This window comes from Quercus robur, chromosome 2 (assembly GCF_932294415.1).
Source record: "Quercus robur chromosome 2, dhQueRobu3.1, whole genome shotgun sequence".
Classification (NCBI taxonomy): Eukaryota; Viridiplantae; Streptophyta; class Magnoliopsida; order Fagales; family Fagaceae; genus Quercus; species Quercus robur.
Genome location: NC_065535.1, coordinates 71830753 through 71855614, shown reverse-complemented (window position 1 = coordinate 71855614; position 24862 = coordinate 71830753). Strand labels below are relative to the sequence as shown.

At 35.3% G+C, this 24862-nt stretch overlaps 2 protein-coding genes across 2 annotated transcripts; both read right to left on the bottom strand.

Moving 5' to 3' along the window:
• Positions 1–798: 798 nt before the first annotated feature.
• Positions 799–10372, bottom strand: LOC126714871 (probable phospholipid-transporting ATPase 8). Its single transcript, XM_050415272.1, has 11 exons — positions 9382–10372; positions 6629–7965; positions 5445–5555; positions 5078–5354; positions 4780–4868; positions 4589–4697; positions 4300–4509; positions 4048–4173; positions 3448–3546; positions 2996–3187; positions 799–2082 (listed from the first exon to the last, which is right to left on the bottom strand). The coding sequence occupies exons 1-11, from the start codon at positions 9772–9774 to the stop codon at positions 1495–1497; spliced, it is 3531 nt and encodes a 1176-aa protein (XP_050271229.1). The 5' UTR covers positions 9775–10372; the 3' UTR covers positions 799–1494.
• An 11130-nt stretch (positions 10373–21502) lies between these two features.
• Positions 21503–24437, bottom strand: LOC126714870 (pentatricopeptide repeat-containing protein At4g21065). Its single transcript, XM_050415271.1, has 2 exons — positions 24322–24437; positions 21503–23864 (listed from the first exon to the last, which is right to left on the bottom strand). Exon 2 carries the CDS (start codon positions 23710–23712, stop codon positions 21844–21846), a length of 1869 nt encoding a protein of 622 aa, XP_050271228.1. The 5' UTR covers positions 23713–23864; positions 24322–24437; the 3' UTR covers positions 21503–21843.
• Positions 24438–24862: the final 425 nt, after the last annotated feature.

Sequence of the window (24862 nt, the reverse complement as noted above, 5' to 3'; positions counted from 1 at the left end):
TTTGAGTGTGCCTATCAGTTATTTGACTAATATCAAAGGTATTTTTGTCATGAGTTTTGATTATCATGATAATATATTTTAAGAGAATGAGAATTTTGAATAACAAATTTGAAACTTAAAAAGTTTAGTTGTAAAGGAAAAAAGTTAGAAAAACATAACGCACTATAACATAATTTAGAGGAATATGAACCACCTAAAAATGGATAAATATCAATCAAATACACCCAAAAATAATAGAATGGTACATATTTGTAGAGATAGAAAGATAAAAAATAATTTTAGAAATTGTTTAATTTTTTAAAAGTGCTACATCTACAACGTTTTCACAACAAGTTATAATTGGCAAGTTGTTATCAATTCTAATTTAAACCTATCACTAAATTTACTTTTTTACCCATCAATAACAACTTGCTACATATGATTTGTTGTGGAAGGGTTCTAAAATTATTGTTGACATAACATTTTCCTTAATTTTTAGGGAGAGTAAATTATTTTCAACAAATTTAGGATAACAAATTATACTTATGTCAAAATTACAAAGTAATTATCCATTTCCACGCATCGCGTGTGTCTGCGACTAGTTACAATTATAACTAATGTCATAATGCATGCAGCAGGTCTAAGTGTGACAAAAATTTTATAATTAAAGCTTGACACATAACATCACTTTGTGGATATTATTAGGGTAAGGACACAAACAAATTAATGATCAAGGTAGAAGTTTGATGTTTTCCTTCACAATTTAACAATGTTGAGTACTAACATGCAAAGAAAGTAGGCATCAATTACCATCAGAAATAGCAATAATCTTATGCTCCCACACTTTGCATAAAGGTCCAAAAGGGCATTATTAACATGCAAGTTTACACTCAAACCAATTTTCAATATATAAACATGGGCCCTCCTACCCAATGCCAAAGCTCCAAGCTCAGCACAAGCAGACAACAAACTTACCATGGTGAACCCATATGGCTGGACACCCTCCAAAACCCATTTCCCTGAAAACTGTAAGAGCCTCACTGGGCATCCCATTAAGAGCAAACCCATTAATCACAGAATTCCAAGCCGAAAGATCTCTATCCCCATTAAATCAAACATCTTGTTTGCACAATCGGCATGTCCACAAGCAGCATACATATGAACCAATGAGTTCAGAACAAATACCAACGACTCAAACCCATTCCTTATAGAAATAGAATGTATCTTTTCACCCTCTCTAACAGCAGTCAACTTGGCTACAGCCTTTAAAAGAAAAGGGTATGTGTGTGTCAGGTTCAACGGAAGACATGCATTTGGCGATTAACTTTAAATGGGCAATGCTCAATTTTGATGGCAATCAAAATTGAGAGACTAACAGATAACTAATCTACATGAAAATGTGAGACTAACAGATTCTACCTACATTCTCATCCCAACCTATGCTTCTAACACCAACCATAACATATACAGCCACCAAATATCCCAATTCATATAAGCTAAGAAAAATACTGTCCTTCATGAATTCAAATTCCTCTGCATCAATCTCTCCATGAGATGTAGTTTCTTCCTGACTCGCCGAGGTAATTCATCAGCCTCTACACCTTCAAACTCATTTATTTGTATCATGTCATGGTACATTGGTCTAAATCGTGTTTGGAAAGCCCTGAAGGTAAAATTAGGTAGCAGAGTGCAAATGACAGCTAAGAGGGTGACCAACCAATAGAGAACACTCGGGGCACATGCTTCCACAAAAACCCTATATGCTGTTGTTGACAACTCTGGTGGGAGATAACCATAAATAATTAAGAATTTATACCATAGGGCAATGCTGCCCCAGATGAAGAAGTGCTGGATCCAAGTGAAGTAGTTGATGGAGATTGCCATTTGGCAATTTACAGCCCACACGACACAAGTATACATTGTGACTCCAAGGACTTCATAGTCGACTACTTGCCCATCTCTCCGAAAGGCTTGTTTAATCATCGACTTTGTTGTCCAGAAGAAGATAATTATGGAGGTTAGAAATCCATTAAACAGCCAACCAAGTATACGGGACCAGCTGAAGAGAATGTTCTCGACTCCCTCCAAATATAAGAAGGGATACTGCAAACAAAGAAGCATGAAAAATAAATGGTTATTTAGGCTCCTACATAAAGCTCTCAAGGAATATTTAGGAACCAAAAAGGTGAAATTATATGAAATGAGTATTCTGTTTAAGATATACCTACTTGCCTGCATTGTTGTTTATATAGAATCACAGTTATAAGTTGCAACATAAATATTGAAACATTATTTTCATGTCATGATACTATTTAGGCATCCTCTAAACTTAAATGAATCCACTGTATTTGATTTTGAAGAATACTTGTAAAGATTTAGTGTGCTTAATCTATCAATTTGAGAAGCAGGAAAGAGAGATATGGGAAACAGAAGTGAGGAGGCATAACCCAAAAAGAATATTGGAATTGCAGGTATAGAATCAAATTTGCAGAGCAAAAGGTTAATGAAGAAACACTTGTGAGGAATTGTGTCAAAATGTGTAATAAGCACTACTCACTGTAAAATACATGAAGAATTTAAATAAGAAACAGAACATTAGGAATCCCACTTCAATTGTATTCCAAAAATATAACCTGTTACAAAGCATTACATACTTCAAGCAGGTTCCACTGGAGAAATGTAAATCAAAGAGAGTTTTTTTTTCCCCAATATCAAGAGAAGCAGACCATGCATAACACAGAAAACCCTTCATAGCAGAAAAATATTTTAGTATCAACTATTTTAAATAATGCATAGATGATAAGGACTGATTTGTTTTAACTGCTTATGTTTAAGTGGAATTACCCAATGCTATGCGGCAGCTGTAATATGCTGATGTGTAAAACATGATTATGCAGGCCATATGTTACGCTAAAGGTACAACAGGTTTATTCTTATCTTTATTTTTTTCTTCCTGGGTTTCCATTAGTTCTTTTACTATGTATATAAAGCCTGGAGAAGGGCAATAATTCCGTACCTTGAGGCAAAGTTGTGCAGAAACATCCTGGTCAAAAACACCAAGAGCAATTATGGGAAGTGAGGTGAAGAAGACATTGTAAAATGACATGTACCAATCATTATACGCAGGTTGACCAGAGAAAGAAGCATGGGCCTCAAACCAAAACAGAGTGAACCCAAATGCTATGTTCTTGTAGAAGAAGTAGCATATCTGCATTAACCAAACAGAAGATGATACTGCAAGTCAACTGAAGATGAAGAAAGGAAAGCAAGAGAAGTAAACAAACTTAGTTTCTGTCCTTATTCCCTCCCCCCCAAACAAAAAAAACCCCACCAAAAAAAGAGTTAAAACAAAATTAATGAACATTTAGTACAAATATAATGAAAGAGTGATTTTTCTTCCTCAACTTATTGATAATAGTTTTCTTTTTTTTGGCCAGGGGAGGGGGGGTTGAGTTAGAACTATTTTACCATCATTGCTATTCGTCTGTAACACCAATGTCCATGAACCAACAACAAACGTTCTAGAAATCGGAATTGAGCTATCGAAAAATCACTTGCCATCACTGCCTGCAGTTGAGAAATTTTTGGAATCAGAAGTTGGGTCCTCACTTTTTTTCAGCTTGAATCAGTCACCAAATAAAACATATGCTTTGTGCATACATAGGTTGTATAAGACATATATAATATCTCCGGTTTTACATGAAAACACAATCTCTAGAAGGAAAATGTTTGAACCAGTTTTAATTGTCAGCAAAAGCAAAACAAAGAGAAGAAAAGGCAGTGTTTCTAATCAGAACTTCTTTTCATATGCTCTAATTTTTTGCAGCTTTTCACAAATCCAAATCAAATATAAATCATTAGTCACAAGAAATGGGCAAGAAACGTGTGAAACTCCAGCATTCATTAATTTCAACAAGAGCTTACATAAGCTAAAGAGGGAAAGGGGGGAAGATAAGGGATTTGAGAAAAATAATAATATAGACTCCAAACATCTGAGAAATGAAGATTCATATTAAGGAAAAGAGAAGAAGTACACATCATATAAATAAAAATAAAATATATGTTTACCTGCATCCCTTCAACACCACTAATGCCAACTCCAATATCGGCCTCTTGAAGCATGCTAACATCATTTGCCCCATCACCAATAGCGAGCATTGTCTTACCTGTTTCTCCTTTTAATAATCTTGTAACCTGCATAACTTTTATATTTCTATCAGATTATCCTTACGTCATCCAAAACAGTAACTAGCCATTCTTAAGATGCCTAGATAATTTAAACTAGCAGAAACTCGATATTAGCATGATCATAACACTTACCAGAGCTTTCTGCTTGGGCGAAGATCGGCAACATATAACAGAAGCACAACTAATTGCAAGTTCAAAAAATGACTTCTCTATGTCCTTCTTTAGTGAAAAATCCAAGGATTTTCCATCAATTATTAGGCCAAACTTGACATCACTTTCTTTTGCTGACTTTATCTGAGACATCCCTTCTCTAATTTGCTTCTTTATGCTTTCAAGAGAAGCCTATAACAATCAATGATTTAGAAACTTACTGCCTAAAGAATAAAAAATAATAAATTTTGTGTACTTCAAAATCTTGCACCTTTGCAATGGCCTCTTTATCCCCTTGCTTTTCCAAGGCATCAATGTCTGGTGAATCCAGAGTGATCACAATTTGTTTCATATCTTCTCTAAGTAAACTACAAGCATACCTGGAAAAATTAAAATAGTTAAAATATGTAACTCCAAGAAAAATAAAATATATAATCTCTACACCAAAATTTTCTTCAATACCCAATATTAATTGCTGTCTCCATCTTATCACCAGTTAATACCCATAGCTTAATTCTAGCTTGGGCAAGCTTGTCAATACATTCTGGAACCTGAACACCGGAGAACACAATTGAAGTGAAACTAATCACATAAAATAATGCAATCAAAGTTTCCAAAAATAGAATGAGAGGAACTGGTTTGGTCCTAATGGTTATTAACTTCCAATTGGCATACAGTAAGACAGCAGAGAAAGCTTAAACTTATAGTGAGTGAATAATCTAAAAATTAAATAATGAAACTGCAATTTTTCAATACGGACCCCCTTTTGCAGTTTGTCTTCAACTGCTGTAGCACCAAGAAGAATCAAATCCCTTTCTATTTTATCAGCAAGTTCATCCACCGATACATCACGCTCTGTAGTGACAGATGTTTTGGCCTTGGAAAACTCCACATCCCATGATTTATATTCTTCTTCACCAAGCTCACAGTATGCAATTATCATGGTCCGTAGACCTGCTTCAGCATATTTTTTGATGTGATCCTTGGTCTGTGACTCAAACTGCCGCCCGTTTTTTGAAAGCCTTTGAAACATTACACTATAATAAATGCAAATAAATTGAAATCAGTTGACTCAAACTGCAACTTCATATATGTAACATTAAATCAAGTATGCATAGGTTTCTAACCTGTCTGCCCCCTTGCAAAGTAGAAACAACTGATTTTCTGCATTCCTTACAATCACTGACATTCTTTTGCGAGAACTACTAAACTCTAAGACATGTAGACGCTTGTATTTTCTGGAATATAGAAACCAAGTTATCTGATGTTTAACAAAAATACATAAAAAGGAAACTAAAAGAAGTCCAAGAAAACAGAGATCAATAAAAAGAAAAATACAATGACACGCCTTGTCCAAAGGTAGCATTTTGGGCATTTGTCTCAAGATTGACCTAGATGTAGCTGCCATGGATTTGACACACACAACAATGAACCTGATTTTTAAGTTTTTTTTTTTTTTTTTTTTTTTTTTTTTTAAAGATGGAAAAAAAATAAGGAATGGCCTTAAAAATCAAGAAACTTACATATAAGCAAAATGGTGTTTAGTCTCTCTCTATGAGGGGTCAATATAGTTTTTTCTCTACAAGTTCCTCACATAAACACTCTTCTATTATTTTCTTTGCTCCCTCATCCCATGGTCTTTTTATACAAAAAGGCCTCATAAGAGTATAAGTTTTCTCGCTCAATCTATCATCTTGATGTCTCCCTAATGAATGCAAGAGCTTTCAGAAACCTTTTTCCTAACAGATCATTGAGCAGAAAATAACTTGTTAGATGTTCTAAAAGATTTATTTTTTATACATAATGCGACTGCAGACATCATCAACTCTATAAATAAAATATTTCTGACCTTAAAAAAAAACTAAAACATGAGTTGTGTGCTTATAGACATCATGAAATTAATTGTATTGTATACTTGCGGCAGATTGCAGTTTTCAAAAACAGAGAAAGTTGGAAATTGTATTAATCTAAATGTGCAACCAGACTGACTTTCCTCATAAACAAAAGCTGAAATTTTCTACATCAAAATAAAAACATGGTATCTCAAATATGACAAAATAGAGCAATTACCTATAATCATCAAAAGGTTTGTAGGCAGCTGCCCGCATGGGAAGTAGAAACTATATTTAAATGAACCTAAAATATATTAAATAACTTTCCAAGAGCCTTATAACTCAACTGGTACCTCATAGTTTTTCTAATGGAGACATTTAGGGTTCCAATCCCCCAACCCTCATTGTAACTATTGAATTATAGAAAAAATTTAAAAAACAAAAAAAAAATTAAAATAAATTGTTGCGTGAGAGCTTACCTAACAACCTTTTCTCCAGTCTCATAATCTAACTCACGCAATGAGATGCTTGTTTGTGTCACTCTAAAAAACTCAAAGCCAATCTCCTTTGCAGCTATGACAAAAGCAGCTTCATCTGGTGACTCAGCTTTATACATAATTTCTCCCAACTCTTCATTTTTTTCAGGAATCACTGTGTGACATATTGCCAAGACCCTGAAGAACTTCTGTATTATATCCCAATGGGGTTCATTAAGCCACTGACCATTCATGATTCGTTCATCTCTAAAGTTGAAACCCCTAACTGACTTTTCACCCTCATGCCCTTGAACATCATCACCAGTTTCAGGCAGTGGATCCCCCCTCCTCCTTGCCAGTGACCTCTCCACTTCTGTCATACCACGGCCATAAGCAGTTCCTGCTATTGAACATTTAACAAACTCCATGGAATTACATGTCAAAGTGCCTGTTTTATCAGACAGTATAGTATCTATCTGACCAAGTTCCTCATTTAAATTAGATGTGCGTGCATGTGCTGGCTTGCCTGTTTCTTCATCATACATATGCTGATCTTGGTTAATAAAAGTACTCTGTAAAACCTTCACAATCTCAATGGATACATACAAAGATATTGGAATTAGGTATCCATACAACATAAGGGCTGTCAGGAAATGAAGAAATGCAGAAAGTGATGGTCGTTTAGGGTCATAATAGACAGTTGTATCATCTGGATGAAGATACCACCTTCTAAGGTTTCCATCACTGAAATCTTTTTTGGTTTCAATTCCAAAAAACAAAGATCCAACAAAAGCAATCAATACCAGAGTACTGAAAAGTATGTAGACTATCTTATCCATTTTTTTCTCAATTTTACTTCTCTTGGAAGGAGGATCTGTAGCATTCTGCATCACTTTTGTGTCATGTCCCGCAAAAATAACAACACCAAAGACATATTCAGTATTTTTAAGCTTAGAACCTCTTAGTAGTAGCTGTTGTATGGAAAGTGGGTATTCTTTGCCATCACAAGACAAATTTCCAACGAATGAATATAACTTTTCATTGGGGTCCTCACACTTGATCACTGCCGTAAATTGTTTCAAGGAATTTTCTTCATGAAGATGGGACGTCACCTCCAAGGCATGCTTCAATTTCAAATTGGTCTCTCCATCAAGGTTCATGGTCTCAACATAACAAACCCCATCTTCATGGCTAGATGAAAGCAGAACTAAATCAGCAGGGAAGTATTCATCCTTACACACCTTTCCAATATCACCAACTCGAAGTTCCTTCCAATTGGTCTCATGGAATGTATAATTACTACCATACACTTTGACCTTTCGATTATTTTCCTCTATATCCTGAAAACATTTTCAACATTCAGTAAGTAGCAACATAATTAGAAAAAGAATACCAAAGAATAAAGGGATGGAGTAGGTGTGCAAGAAAGGATTCCAGCAGAATGAACAATATGAAAAAATAAATAAATAAAAGATAAGGAGGATTCATTTCGAAAAAACAGGTAAGATTAGAATAGCAAGACACATCTAAAATGAATCATTAGACAGAGAGAGATAAATATTCCCTCGAAGTGATCCATATAGAAATATCATGCTCACATAGAGAACCTGAGGCTAAAGTGGCACCCATATCTTAAATCAAATGACTTGTTTGGATGTGCAACACTTTATTTCCTACATTTTTTTTGGAGAGCCCACCATAGAAGTTAGGGTAGAGAATAATAGATGGATAAAAGCAGTGTTTGTGAACCAATGCAATCAGAATGAACATTATGAAAGCAACTATTGAATACTTCTTTTAATTGGTAAGTTACACACAGACACACCTAAGATGTCTTGGTCTCATGATCTCACACTCCATATCATTATTGAAGGAGGAAGTTCCATTTGAGCTAGAGCTCATTGGCAAAAGGCAACTATTGAATACCAGAATGTAGAAGTGAGTCTGGTTGCTAAGAGTTATGTGTTTTTTCAAGAGATTCAAATTAGAGCTATGACTTATGAACTTACGAAAGTTATTTTTTAGACATTCTATGCCTTCAAAGTGGTGGTATAAGAGATTGACAATATGGATGATCTTATGAAATGTGTGAGAATCTTTATTCTCTTCAACTGATTCCCTAGAATTTTAACTTTTTCATAAAGTACTGTTTAATTATGACATCCAATTGGTATAGTAATGTGGTTCATTCTAATCATGCAGCATCCATTTTGGTCGTAAAACAACTCTTATCTTGAAGAAGCGTTTTGATATCATGGTGTGGTTCATTACAATATTTATGACCATTACCCCACATTATTTCAGAACTTATATGGTACCACAACCACAAGTGCCAGAAATAACATACCAGAACTTAACTAATAATACTTGATAAAGGAAATGTATGCTCACTATCTTGTTTATTATGAATCTCCCAATCAAGGATTCTGATGCCTTTGCACTCCTAGTCCTAATGGCAATTAGAAGAAGCCAATGCTAATTGCCCATTTCCTTAAATAAAATTTATGACCACAATCCCAATCACCCAGTTCCTCAATACACTTCTAATGATATCAGCATATCTATTTAAACGAACTTTGTTTGAACCAATACAGAGTCTTTTTACCATAGATGTAACTCAAAACTTGACAAAAATATATTTCAGTGTGGAATAATTTATAACAAGTGTATCAACATACAGAATGAAAAGTCCAAGGATATCTACAAGATTCAAAATCCAGAATAGCACAAAAAATAAAATTGATTTCAAATATTACCTGCTTTCTTCTTCTCCAATCTTCCACGCCTTCCTTTGCCATAGTAGCTCCAATCACCACTATCAATGGTGCAAGAATACTAAGAGACGAAAAAGGCGCCAATGGGCTAAATGAAACACAAGCCACAACAAGAAAGTATATATTTGCAACCCTCCTGAACTGCTCAAATAAAGACTTGGGAATAAAATTAGCTGCGGAATACTTAGTAGTTGAGACATAATTTCCCCGGTAGTTCAACTTAACTGCCTCTGAATGATAGGGATCATTACAATACACTACCCTTGAGTACCCTTTCTGCCCAATTTGGGAATGGCTATGTTCATACTTAGAGTGAAAACATGCAAATGAATAGAGTTTCCTAAAATGTATCCTTTCCCTTCTCTCTTCTGGCATTTTCACACCTCAACCAGAATGGGTCTCTTTCTTTTTTCCAAGAAAACCAAACTATCCCTCACATCACCATCCACATTGACATCTCTCTTATCACTTTCCAGAGCAATCACCAACCAACCAAACATGTCACAACTCACAACTACTTCTCTAGTTCTCTACACTTAATTCCCCATAGTTTGCAATATAGAAATATTCACATACTCTTAATGCATATGTCCTTAAATGACCAACAAAATTTGAAAAAATATAAAACCCAAGAAAAGTAATTTAACTTACACCAATTCCACTGAGATACATGTAATTGGTGCAATCAATCAAAAATAAAAACTACAACTTAATAAGTTCAAGAGCATTTACTACTTCGTTCGTAATCTATAGCCAAGCATGGAAAGAAAGTATGTGAAGTTGTGAACAAAGTATAACACCAAGCTCCATTCAATATCACCAACAGAACAGACTTGTTACTCTCCAAACATTGCAAGTAATATGGCAAAACAAAACTGGCAAATATTTGTTGGCAAACATTAGAGTTCTATGAAGTTCCAGAGAGATCTCTTTCCTGTGGGGTTTAGCTAAATTGTTGGAGAGAGAGAGAAAGGTGAGGTTTGTATTGTATGAGATATATACTAGAAGAGTAGTAGTAGTAGTAGTTAGCTTCTTTTGCCGCTTCTATAAGCAAAGCAAAAAAGAAAGAAAAAAAAAACAAACAAAGAGAGGATAAAGTAGGAGCGAAGCAGGAGATTGTTGCCCCTGGACTTACAAAACAGAACAAAACAAGTACAAGGTGTTTCTCAAGAAATCTAGCTAAAGTTCACGTAATACTGTAGGGAGACATGCCACGATTCTGTGCTTACACGTAGCCCATAGTGCTGGGACTTACAGACGTCTCTCTCTCTCTCTCTCTCTCTCTCTCTTAACAGCCGTGTAACACGCCAAAAAAGATGGATACGAAATGAGAATATATATATAAATATAAATGTTTAATTGATAAATATTGATATATAAAAAATTGCATTTGAAGATAAAAGCAAATTTAATCTGAATTTATTTTTTTAGTTATTAATTCGAATTTATTTTGTGTTGGGTTATTTTATCAATGAAATACATCCATCAAAAAAATAATTTTGAAATACAAGTCATTTTTTGGTAATTAGCTGAAATGAATATTGATTGTGTACAAATTTTGGGGACAGGGCTTCTACACTAGAGTACTAGATAGTAGTAACATTGTCCTTTGACTAATAGTACTTGTATCTTATACTTATACCCAAAAAAAAAAAAAAAAAGTATCTGGTACACATGGTAAAACGACAATTAATGAAAAAACAAATATGGGAACATTCAGGGATTTTTCAGAAAATAACTACAAAACCCAAACAATATCATTAGTTAGGAAACGTTTGAAACTAATTTGGAATATAACAACTCGAGTTCAGAGGGGACGATTTCCTGGGTTTTTTATTTTATTATTGCGAGAAATCGAGTTGAAAGAACTCGACTTCTAAGCCTGGAAAATGAGTCCAAAGGACTCGGTTTTAAAGCATGGAAACCGAGTCCCTTGCACTCGGTTTCAAAGCCTGGAAACCGAGTAAACTACACTCATTTTCTAGGCTTAGAAACCGAGTCCTTCGAACTCGGTTTCTTTGTATACAAAACCAGTCCAATTCTCACTCCCATCCCACGAAGCAGAATTTGTACAACAACAGAACTCAGATATTGGCATTCAATTGCTTGCAAATGAGATTGACAACAATGTCAATGAACTAAAACATCCATCTCCAGTTCAGACCGACGGAAGCGAAAGGCAGCGACGGCGACGGAAGCGAAAGGCAACGACGGCGACGGAAGCGAAAGGCAGCGACGGCGACGGAAGCGAGAGGCAGCGACGGCGACAGTGCCGGCGAAGGAGCGACAGGCTCGGAATCTCGTGTGAGAGTGAGAGAGAGAGATTGAGAGTGAGAGGGAATGAGAGTTTGAACTTAGCTTTTTTTTTTGTGTGTTTGGTGTGTGCTGAAGTGCTGTTTGGTTTTTTTGAGTGCGTGAGCCTGCGATGGTTGACCGTGGGTGGTTTTTTTTTAAAACAAAACGAGTTCATTGAACTCGATTTACACCTATAAAAATTGACTTTAATAAACTCGGTTTGCAAGAATACAAACCGAGTTTATTAATCTCGTTTTCTAGTCTTACAAAACGACTCCTACGAACTCGATTTCTAGCATATCAGACCCACCTGGGGGACAGTGCAAAATAGGAAAATCGAGTAAACCATACTCGATTTTATCGCATACAAATCGTCCCCTCTGAACTCGAGTTGTTATATTCCAAATTAGTTTCAAACGTTTCCTAACTAATGATATTGTTTGAATTTTATTGTTATTTTCTAAAAAAATCCGAACATTCATGTAAAACATTTTACACTATAGTTGTTTGGGTATTGTACATTAAGTTTTCTGATTAAATTTATATAAATATGAATTTTGTATAATAACTCTTGATGTATTTTATTGTGATTTGTATATAATAAAAATAATGATAACATAATCATAAAAAGGTTTATATTAATTTAATATGACTCTTCTTCCCCATCAAAAATATTAAAATATTCTTCTCAAAAAAAAAATAATTTAAATGTTCCCTCAAAAAAACATGAAAAATTATTGAACACTATGGGAGTATCATAAATGCGTACCCCCCCTTTCACATGAATTGTAAGTCCATAAATCTAATTAGTGGAACTTACAGTTATGTGAGAAGGAGGAGTTCGCATTTATGGTACTCCGGGAATACCCAATAATTACCCAAAAAGTATATATTAAAATGTATCACTAGTGGAAATGTTCCAAAACTCCAAATTTTTTGGTGTGTGCATATATATAAATATATATATATATATATATATATATATATATGTGACATAGTGTATCTTTGCCTCGATAATAACTAATATTTTTTTTTATAGGAATATCAAAACTTTATTAAGAATAAAATAAATTTAATACATCTTGAATCAATGTAGACCCAATCATATTAGGATTTTCCTCTAAGTTACATAACTATCACTTCCCTTGGCAAACTATGCCAAAAAGTGTGATGGTTTGTTCTCTTGATGCTGTGGAAATCTGAGTAGCTCTAAAATCTGATAATAATCAATAATATTAGTTACATACACTTGTCTCAAAAAAAATATTAGTAACATACACTTTGTGTCTGTTTGGCAAAGATTATTTTTGCCAACTTGTTTTACTATTCAGCTTATTTTTGCTATTACTCATGAATTTCATAGCACTTTTTGGTACTATTTATAAGTCTCACTGTACTATTTCAGTTAACTTTTACCTTTATTTACTGTACTTTCAGCAAAAAGTTTTCAATTTCAACAAAATAAACGAATCTAAAACAGACATTTTGTCATAATTATCTTATATGTTAGATTATAAGTAATGGGAGAAAAATTAATGGGCTCATATAATAATAACAAACAGTCCATTATAATTTGTTACATAAAATAATCATAACTTAACGAGAAACTATGTGCGAAAGATAAAATAGCATTGTTTGGTCATATCAACCAAAAAAACATATCATTATTTGACTATTTGTGTAGCAAATGGCACTTCCCATGACAGTGGGTAGAGGTAGACCCTATAATCACAGAATCGCACCTAAGTGATTGTCACTTTTTTTTATTTTTGCTGAAAGTGATTGTCACTTATGAGCAAAGTAAAGCTTCTCTAATTTTTCCCGAAAAGGAAAAAGGGATAACTTGTAACAAATATATTTCAAAAATAAGATATGAAGGCACATAATGTTTTTTTTTTTAATGTATTTTCTATTTACATATTTATTTATTCATTTAATATTACTAGCTATATTTTTATTTTATTTTTTATTATTAATATTGTGGGGCCAGAGAATTCGTGACCCAGACCCACTCTACATTAAGGCCCAAGGCCTAAGCCGAGGAGAACTATTGCCGAGGACGCATAATGAAAGCCCAAAAGAGGCACAAGGATATTGCCGAGGACGATATCAAGCTCAGCACCTTACAAAACACCCGAAGAAAAGGACAAACTAGATACAGGAGCGGGATAAGGGAGAAAGCTGCCAATATGGTATTACAGAATCCTGCATCTGACAGGCCCATACTCCAAACCATGCTATTTAACTTTCCCAACTACCCCCAACCACTGGAGGTATAGGTCGATAGGACAAGTCTGCGCCCCAGAAAGTAAAACTGGCAGATGAACACTAAAAGGGGGAGGATCATTAGTATAAAAAGGGGAAGGAGGAGAAAAAATGGAGGGCGAGTGGAGAAGGGGAAGAATACTAGGCTCCTCGGATTAAATCCGAGGACCTAAGTCCTACAACCCATACCAATGGAACGCTTAGCCAGTCAAGCCAAATTCAACCACGTAAAAGCTCCCATAAAAATCATAACTAAATCGCTGACCGGTGACCAAGGCCCTGCCTTTTAAGCCCACTTCTCTACAAATCATATTGTTAGGGTTCTTTACATATGAGCCCAACGTCATTCTTAGGTCGTTAAATAATCGTGTCCCTACAATTGGCGCCGTCTGTGGGGAAGCTCGCGCGTTGGCACAGGTGGCGGTGGAGTTAAGCCTCCGTCAAGCAAAGGTCTACGAAAGTTCCTCCATTTCCAGCGACACGCTGTTGTTGCCCTGACATAAATTTCCGCTAGGGGCTACGCCTCGCAGTGCCAATGGCACGGACAGCTCTAGAGGTTTCCAACATTAAGTTAACTCTCCCTACCTTGGTCGAGGGGCTAATCTTCGAAAAATAAATGAATAAGCAAATAAATAAATATACCAATACAAGTTTTGGACAGAACTAAGGTCTTGTATGGTCCTCGAACTCAAGCCTCTGGGGAAACCAACTACTTAGAAGAACCAATACAAGTTTTGGACAGAACCAAGGCCTTATATGGTCCTCGAACTCAAGCCTCTGGGAAAACCAACTACTTAGAAGAACCAACACAAGTTTTAGACAGAACCAAGACCTTGTATGGTCCTCGGACTCAAGCCTCTGGGGAAACCAACTACTTAGAAGAACCAACACAAGTTTTGGACAGAATCAAGGCCTTGTATGGTCCTCGGACTCAAGCATCTGGGGAAACCAACTACTTAGAAGAACCAACACAAGTTTTGGACAGAACCAAGGCCTTGTATGGTCCTCAGACTCAAGCCTCTGGAGAAACCAACTACTTAGAAGAACCAACACAAGTTTTGGACAGAACCAAGGCCTTGTATGGTCCTCGAACTCAAGTCTCTGGGGAAACCAACTACTTAGAAGAACCAATACAAGTTTTGGACAGAACCAATGCCTTGTATGGTCCTCGGACTCAAGCCTCTGGGGAAACCAACTACTTAGAAGAACCAATACAAGTTTTGGACAGAACCAAGGCCTTGTATGGTCCTCGGACTCAAGCCTCTGGGAAAACCAACTACTTAGAAGCAACAATACGAGTTTTGGACACAACCTGGACGTTATGTGGCCCTTGGACTCTACCCCGGAGAGGAATTACCCATTAATAGTTGGGTCAATCCCTAGACTGAATGGAATTCCCAGTCTACCCTCGGATCCTCAATACCAGGGGAACTGATGCGATTGTGATAGGGTCAGGTGTTATCAAGACACGGCCAAAGTCCCTCACTGCTCGGCAACCCTCTCGGATGGTTTATTTTGAGTTTATCATTCTCAAACGGTTACCTCACATGTATTACGGAGCACTCAGCTGTTATCTCGGTTAGTCTCATAAGTTCAATCTACTGTGAGTTAGCATTATTGTACTTGATAATGTCAATAAGTTCAAACTAGTAGGTTTTTGTTTCAAGGTTTCCTACTCTAAGTATCATTGAAGAAAAATACACATGTAGTACCCCATTCACAAAGTAATTGATGCAGAAAAGAAAAGTATTTAGAAGGAAACAGATTCATCTCTTATTAAGACAAAGAAATAGTACAACGTACAATGAAAGAGCTTGAATAAGCTCATACTGAAAACTAACTACAGAAGCAACTACATAAGCAAAAGAAAAAATACAAGGAAATGAGGAAAAACAGAGGAAGAGGCGCAGAGATGAGAGATGTAGCAGTTCCAGCACGTTGTCTACGAAAACCATTCCTCAATACTTTTACATGCCCATAACTTGGCAACATGGGGCTAGCACCTTTGAAGAAAAGGTGCAGGGAGCCGGAAGTTGATAAGCCTTCATGTTAGCCATGCCTGCGATAGAGCAGACGGCGCTGATGGAGGAAAACCTTACTTCGGACGCACCAAGAATCTGATGCGACCAGTACCTGCTTCGAATTTTGACTGAAAGAGGCAGAGATACCATTCCCCCCCTTATCAAAACGGAAGATTATCTTGAATCTGTGCCTCCCCTGTCCAGCTCGCACCACCTTGAGTCTCGGAAGGACCCGGTGCCTCTGTGGCGGGTGTAGTTCCTTCACCCCTGCCCATGCCTCAAACATATTGCACTAAGGGTGGATAGCACTGGATATGGGGACTGTGATTATAGCTGAAGGATTATGATTTTGAAGGGAGCCGAAGGGTTTATATATAAGGGGAATAACCCCCTATCCTACTTACATAAAGGGTAAGGTGGTAGCATTTAATTTATGCAGCTTTCCAAGGAATGCTACGGACAAGGCAGTTTTGGCTCGATTTCCAACACCATCCGCAACCGTAAGATTTGAAGATCCTCGTGAAGGCGCGCCTCGAGTATTGAAACGTCAAAGGACACTGCGTGATTGAAAAATAAAGGGATGCCTCTTAATTCGACACATCTCCCATGCAAATGGAAAAACCCAAACATCAGTAAAGTACAGAATTTGAGCGAGCCGTGATGTGGGCCCAACATCACCAAAACCCTCCTTCCCAACTAAAAGTCGGGCAGCAGGATTTTGAGGGGCTATTGTGGGGCCAGAGAATTCGTGGCCCAGGCCCACTCTACATTAAGGCCCAAGGCCTAAGCCGAGGAGAGCTATTGCTGAGGACGCATAATGAAAGCCCAAAAGAGGCACAAGGATATTACCAAGGACGATATCAAGCTCAGCACCTTACAAAACACCCGAAGAAAAGGACAAACTCGATACAGGAGCGGGACAAGGGAGAAAGCTGCCAATATGGTATTACAGAATCCTGCATCTGACAGGCCTATACTCCAAACCATGCTATTTAACTTTCCCAACTACCCCCAACCACTGGAGGTATGGGTCGATAGAACAGGTCTGCGCCCCAGAAAGTAAAATTGGCAGGTGAACACTAAAAGGGGGAGGATCATTAATATAAAAAGGGGAAGGAGGAGAAAAAATGGAGGGCGAGTGGAGAAGGGGAAGGATACTAGGCTCCTCGGATTAAATCCAAGGACCTAAGTCCTACAACCCATACCAATGAAACGCTTAGCCAGTCAAGCCAAATCCAGCCACGTAAAAGCTCCCATAAAAATCATGACTAAATCGCTGACCGGTGACCAAGGCCCTACCTTTTAAGCCCATTTCTCTACAAATCATATTGTTATGGCCCTTTACATACGAGTCCAACGTCATTCTTGGGTCATTAAATAATCGTGTCCCTACAAATATATCTTATTAAGGTATTTGATTTATATTTAATAGTTTTGTTAGCTCATTTATATATAATAAATAGGAGTTTGACTTCAATTACCCTATTATATCGAAAATATTGAAAAAACCCATCTCAAGCTTGAACTATAATATTTACAAAAATTATTGCATACTAAGAAATATAAAACAAAATTTAGGTATAAAACTTGTTGTAATCTAAAACTACAACCTTTATTATCTTTTTGTTTGAGGCGCATTTTGAAAAATCCACCATTGAATAACATATTTTTCTTATATACTTTATTCTTGCAAAATTTATAGAAAATTAAAGATCAATAACTATGCCATCAATAAATTATTTAAATTGCAAATTTTTGTAATTTAAAATTATGCATAATATATAAGCTTATAAATCCTATAGTAAATAATATCTGATTGACACAAAATTTGATATGTGTATTAAGAGTGTAAAAAAAAAAATGCAATTCAACAATTAGATTTTCAAAATATGCAGTAATGTTTATTTTATTGAGTAATGTTATAGCCTTAGGTTACAACCAGTTTTGTAACTAAACTTTGTCTGAAATATAATCCTTGTGTTGTTTTCTTCCAAGTTCAGAGGAAACAAAATCATAAGATACTAACAAATACCAACTTCCCAAAATTGTACTCCTCGTAGTAGAAATTTTACTATCATTTATTATTGGGAAATCTAAAATGTAGACTACAAGACTTCCAAGGAAAAAGTCCCATGTTTGAATAGTTTAGATTACAAATGTATCTCTTCTCACAGAAAATTGAAACTCATCTACATCTTGTCTGTTTTCATGTTGCCCAGTTATATTTGTGCTAAATTGCTAACACTACCAGTTTCATTAACAACTTTTAACACAATATCTACTAATGGAAATCTAATTTACAATCAGAATGAAAATAAAAAAATAAGAAAATTATAGTCTCCAACGAGTTTTCCATTCATCTTTTTCATCATCTCTTGCTCGTAATTGACCTTATAAAGATCATACCTCTACGAACAATATGCCGAGAGCTCCCAACTGTGGATACCCCATTGCTTTCATAAGGCAATAATCTATATATATATATATATATAAAACCGAAGCTTTTGAAGCTCCCACAATTTTCCACATCAGCACAATATTTAAATTAAATTTAAATTAAATTAAAATTTCCACCTCATCACTGTTTTCCTTTTCCAATGCAAATTAGACTTCTAGCCAAATAAGGACACTCTCCCACCGCCTCTACTCTCTCCTATTTAAGAATTGCTTGCGTAGAAAACCTAAGCCCCAAAAACTTATTTTTGCCGCAACACAATTTTCTCCTTAAAACTTATTTTTCTTCAAGATTTTTTTTGAGGGCGGCTCATGCTTCACAATTCACATATTCCACTTATGTATTGGACTCCTCTCCTTCTTCGGTCAATGCATCAAGGTTAGGGTTATTTGATTTGTTCAATAAAAATTATAGATTTGTTGCTTTTTCTTATAAGTTTGTTGGTATCATATTATAAATAATATAATTTTCTATCATATATATATATATATATATCAAACTATTCCTCTACCGTCAACTTTTAATCTTCAACAGCAGTCAAGATAATTTACAATGATCTATTTTTATTTATTATGTCAATTGATAAAAAAGTTATTGCAATTTTTATAAAGAGTCCTTACTTATTATTGTTCTTTTTTTTTTTTTATAATTATTTTTCATGTGAGAGAGAGTCCTTTTACCTTATGTTACCTACTATAGTTGGTACTAGGAAACTGGCACTTTCATATAAAAAGTGAAACTCGGAAACCCTAAGCAAATCAACGTAAAACTCAACAACAAACGTTTAAAAAAAACTATTTTTCATCCCAAAAACAAAGTTAATTAACTTTTTAAAAATCCTACAACCATGCCACAAAAATGTGAATCTCAAAAACCCTAAGCAAATCAAAAGTCTTTGAATTAACATGAAAGTCAACAACAAATGTAAAACCCAAAAATCCAAAAACCCTACACTTACAATCCAAAAACGGTCGCAACATCTTCTTTGTCGCTATTACCTAGCCACCCATGTGTGAGCCACACTAATATTTTTCTATAGTGTAATCATTTATTTATTTATTTTTTATGTTTCAATAATTTCTTAGCTCTAAATCTATTCTTTAATTTTTGGAAGTTTTAACATTTGAATTTTTAGATTAATTTTTCGCATTATTTGAATTTGCATGCCAGATTTCAACGACTATAACTATGAATCATTCTTTTGAAGGTATCTTTCTCTCATATCTCTGTGCTGTGTAGTCATAGTTTTTTTCTTTTTATAATTTGTAGGCTCTAAATCTTCTAATTCTTTTTTTTTTCTTTTGAAAGTTTTAAAATTTGTAGCAGATTTCAATAGAAGGTGACCAAATTTTCTCTTATATTTCTCTATTTTGTATCCACATATGTTTTAACATCTGATTTTTTTTTTTTCTTTGGCATATGTTTTCAGCAAATTTCAATAGCTTTAGTCATGAATTATTCTTTTGAGAGTAACTCATCTTTCTCTTATATTTCTCTATTGTGTAGTTATATATATATATATATATATATATATATATATATATATATTTGTTTGATTTTTGTAACAATTGAAACTGTCTTGCAGATTTTAACAATTATAGCTATGCATTATTCTTTTGAGGGTAGCTCATCTTTCTTTTATATTTCTCTTTTGTGTAGTCATATATATATATATATATATATATATATATATATATTTGTATTGTTTCAATAATTTATAGGCTCTGAATCATTTGATTCTTTAATTTTATTTGTTGGTATTTTGAAAGTTTTAACATCTACATTTTTGCATTAGTTATTGCAATATCTGAACATGTTTAGCAGATTTCAACGATTTTACCATGAATCATATATTCCTTTGAAGATAACCAATTTTTCTCTTATATTTCTCTTTTGTGTAGTCATATATATATATATATATATAATTTTTTTTTTTTGTTTCAAAAATTTCTAGGCAGTGAATCTTTTGATTTTTTTTTTTTTTATATATTTTTTGGCCTTTCAAAAATTTTAATATCTGAAACCAATTGGTAGATTTTTCACAAGATATTACACATTCAAGCAATAACTTCTTTATCAAATTGTAACAAAAATTGAAGTGAAACAGGAGAAATTCATGCAATTAATGGTATAGTTTCGTAATCAATTTAAAATTTTATATAATTATTTTAGTCTACCACACAAACAGATAGATTCCCGTGCATAGCACGGGTTTGCGACTAGTATTTCACTGATGATCATTGTTCTTGGCAGATTCCCACTAATTCCGAAGTAAAAAGTAGCGTGCGACACACCACTCAAAGAAGATGAATCTCTTTCTATTTAAACTTCTATAGTAAAGAATTACCATTAAAAAGGCTATTAACTACACCATTACTCATATTATTTGTCCAATGACTAACATTCCTCCACAAATTCAATATCCCCAAACGAACAAGACTCTCTAAAGTCGAAATGTAGGAAACAGTAGAGTACGAATATTGCTAGATGCATATTTTCTCCTTTGTGACAATATTATCCTTTTTCTGTGTATTAAGCAAACTAAATGATTTGGAGATATACCAAAAAAAAAAACCAAGGTAGCCACAAAAATTGAGATTATAAAAATCAAATTATTGAAGTGCCCAAGTAACTTTTTGAACATTAATAAAATGGTAAAACATGCTATTTCTACCCCCTTTTTAATACCAAATGTGTCCAACATGAGATAATCATGTCCAAAATCCAAGACAAAAGAATTTTTTTTTAAAGTCTTCTTTATTTGTTTTTTTTTATTATAAATAATTAATTATAAAAGTCTCCTTTATGAACAAATTATTGCAACATGAATTTTCCAAAATCCATGACAAAAGAGTTATTGAAGTGTGCTTTGTGAACAAATTATTGCAACAAGAACGTCATTGACCATAATGAATGATGCAGTCCTCAATATTAGTCTAATGCAGTACAATGGCATTATGTTTTGTTGCAAAGGCGGATAGTAGCAGCATTACAATTATAACTGCTGACTTAATGCATGCAGCAGATCAAAGTTTGAAAAAAAAAATTATAATTAAAGCTTGACACATAACATCAATTTGTGGATATTATTAGGATAAGGACACAAACAAATTGACAATCAAGGTAGAAGTTTGATGTTTTCCCTCACAATTTAACAATGTTGAGTACTAAAAAGTAAAGAAAGTAGGCATCAATTACCATCAGAAATAGCAATAATCTCCAAGTTAAGCATAGATTGGCATCACACAAACACGAGGAGAGGGTAACAAGTGAGTGAAGTTTACAGGCATATCTCCAGCAGCAGCTTCATCTCATCTATGTGAATGACTTATCAAAAAAATCTCTTTCTTATATGAATGCAAACCTCTACCATATGCTTTTAGCCAACAGTTACAAAGTATCCTTCAGTTACCAGTAATCTCTACAAGAACAAGAACCATCTTTGAAATGGTGAAACCGACTACGATCCCTCACAACAATCTCTCGCTTAAAAACTTTTGATATGAGTTTAATTGCTAGATGGCAATCTGCACAGGCTCTCAGATTTTTCACAACCCTAATTGGGGTCCCTGGTGCTGTATTAATGAGCATAAAAGCAATTGCAATTTTCTCACTGTGATAAGACAAAGCATTCTCCTTTTCCTCCTCCTCTATGTCTGCAAGCACATTTGTTGTATGAGGCATATAACCTTCCAATTTCAACAACTTTGTGATCTCTGCTAACATCGAATATATATCCTTACTTTGAGGATGAGAACTATCTCCCATGGTAAATTCATAAACACAATTCCCTAACTCAACAAGGCTATAGCCAGGAGTTTTCCTCACTCCTTCGGTAAGCATTATCCTCCTAACCTTTTGCACGTCTGACCAATGATGCTCTGCTGCATAGAGATTGGAGAGAAGTACATAATCCCCACTGTGTCCAGGCTCCAATTGTAGGAGTTGGGCCCTTGCAACCTCCCCAAGAGCCAAATTTCCATGAATTGTGCATGCTCCTAACAAGGTCCTCCAAACAACAGCATTGGGTTGCAATGGCATGTTTTGAATATATTCATATGCTTCTTTCACTTTGCCTGACCTACCTAACAAATCAACCATGCAACCGTAGTGTTCTATCCTAGGCACAATGCCATATTCATTTTTCATCCTCTTAAAATATTTAAAACCTGCATCCACCATTCCACAATGACTACAAGCATACAGGACCCCAACAAATGTTATCTCACTTGGCACCAACCGTTCTCTTTCCAACTCCTTGAAGAGCTCAAGTGCTTCCTTACCAAACCCATTAACAGCCAACCCAACTATCAAAGAAGTCCAGGAAACCACATTTTTGTCCTCCATCTCATTGAATACTTTATGTGCCTCTCTTATGCTCCCACACTTTGCATAAAGGTCCAAAAGGGCATTATTAACATGCAAGTTTACACTCAAACCAATCTTCAATATATAAACATGGGCCCTCCTACCCAATGCCAAAGCTCCAAGCTCAGCACAAGCAGACAACAGACTTACCATAGTGAACCCATCTGGCTGGACACCCTCCAAACCCATTTCCCTGAAAAGTGTAAGAGCCTCACTGGGCATCCCATTAAGAGCAAACCCATTAATCACAGAATTCCAAGCCACAAGATCTCTATCAACCATTAAATCAAACATCTTGTGTGCACTATCGGCATGTCCACAAGCAGCATACATATGAACCAATGAGTTCTGAACAAATACCAACGACTCAAATCCATTCCTTATAGAAATAGAATGTATCTTTTCACCCTCTCTAACAGCAGTCAACTTGGCTACAGCCTTTAAAAGAAAAGGGTATGTGTGTGTGTCAGGTTCAATGGAGGACTCGTGCATTTGGCGATAAAGTTCAATGGCTGGCCACGGGTTCTCACTCTCAGCATAGCCTCTAATCATGGTATTCCATGTGAAGATGTTGGGACCCTGTATCTGTCCAAATATGTGTTGGGCATAAGACATGGGAGCTAAGAGGGACACAATGGTGAAGATGAGGTGTTTGCCCATCTCTGGGTTTGACAGTGGGACAGCATGTCTGATTGAGAAGGCATGGATTTGCTTCAGTTTGAATATGGAGGAGGCACATAACTGCAAGTGAGCAATGCATTTCTTGACAATGTATGGTACTGGGTTTTCTGTGTAAGTTTGTTTCAAGTTTGGCAAGGAAGATAAGTGGTTCCTAGTGTTGTGAGCTAAGGTTGGTGTCGAATAATGTAATATGGATGAGCGAACAAATGAGGACCGGTTAGAGTGCATCAGATTATGTTTCTATAATAAAAGGGCTAGTAGTAGGTGTGGAGAATATTCTTACTCCACCTTTTGTGCTCCTCTTCATCCTCTCCAGAACTCTTTCAAAAGCAGGCTTTCCAGTAAGTCTAGCAATGCACCTATCCTGCCACTATAAAATTCTAACCAAATCCAAAGCCCCAAGCAGAAAAATCAAATTTCAGCAGCACATTAACATTTAAAGCGCGCACACACACACACACAAATGCACAACAAGTTTGGACGTACTTAAACTATATGAAGCATTTCAACAAGCACCTTCTGTGCCAACAGAAAAATAAAGCGCTAACACCATGAATATTATCAACGGCTAGAAATTTTGTTTTATACTACTAGATAATATAAATTTTGTCGAATTCTGTAAAACTATATTTCAGATTTTGATGCATAATCATAACCTATCAAAGTACCCAACAAGAAATGGACAAACTTTAAAAGGGCAATGCAAATTCACGACCCACTTGATTGCAATCAAAATTGAGAGGAAAATACGGGAAAATTCGGAAGAATCAATATTTATTTTCTCTTCTCAAATTTCTAGGCAACCAAACAGACGGCTAAGGTGAAAGTTTGAATTACCTAAACGTTTTGTTGGCGGAACAAACACCATGCGAACAACAACGTTGTTCTGTGATCAAAATAGTTGAAAAATGAACACTGAAAAAGGCCGAGATAGCGTGGGAAATGGGCTTAATAAAGGCCCAAATATAACGATGTAGGAGAATAGTGAATAGCGATTCGGCTGGGTAGGCCTTACAAGTTACAACTAGTGTTCATTTTGATGGATGCTATTAAAGCCCACCCAGTCCTACCCTTCTTCTTTTTTTGTTAAACTAAAGCCCCTAAGTCCTTTTTTTTCTCTTTGTTTGGATAATTCGTTAATTACAATGAGAAAAGACAAATTTGAATCCTGGATGTTTCCTTTTAAAATACCAAAAATTGTCAGTTGAGTTATAAAACTCTTAACTACCAAGTTTAACTTATCTAAGCAACTTCATATAAGATTAGTCTTGTAGGCAATTAAGGTGCTATTAAGTATTATAATTTTATCTATTGAAAATAACGTATTAGTTTGATATTTGAATAAAAGCTCTCAATCATAAAGGATATGAAAAGGCAA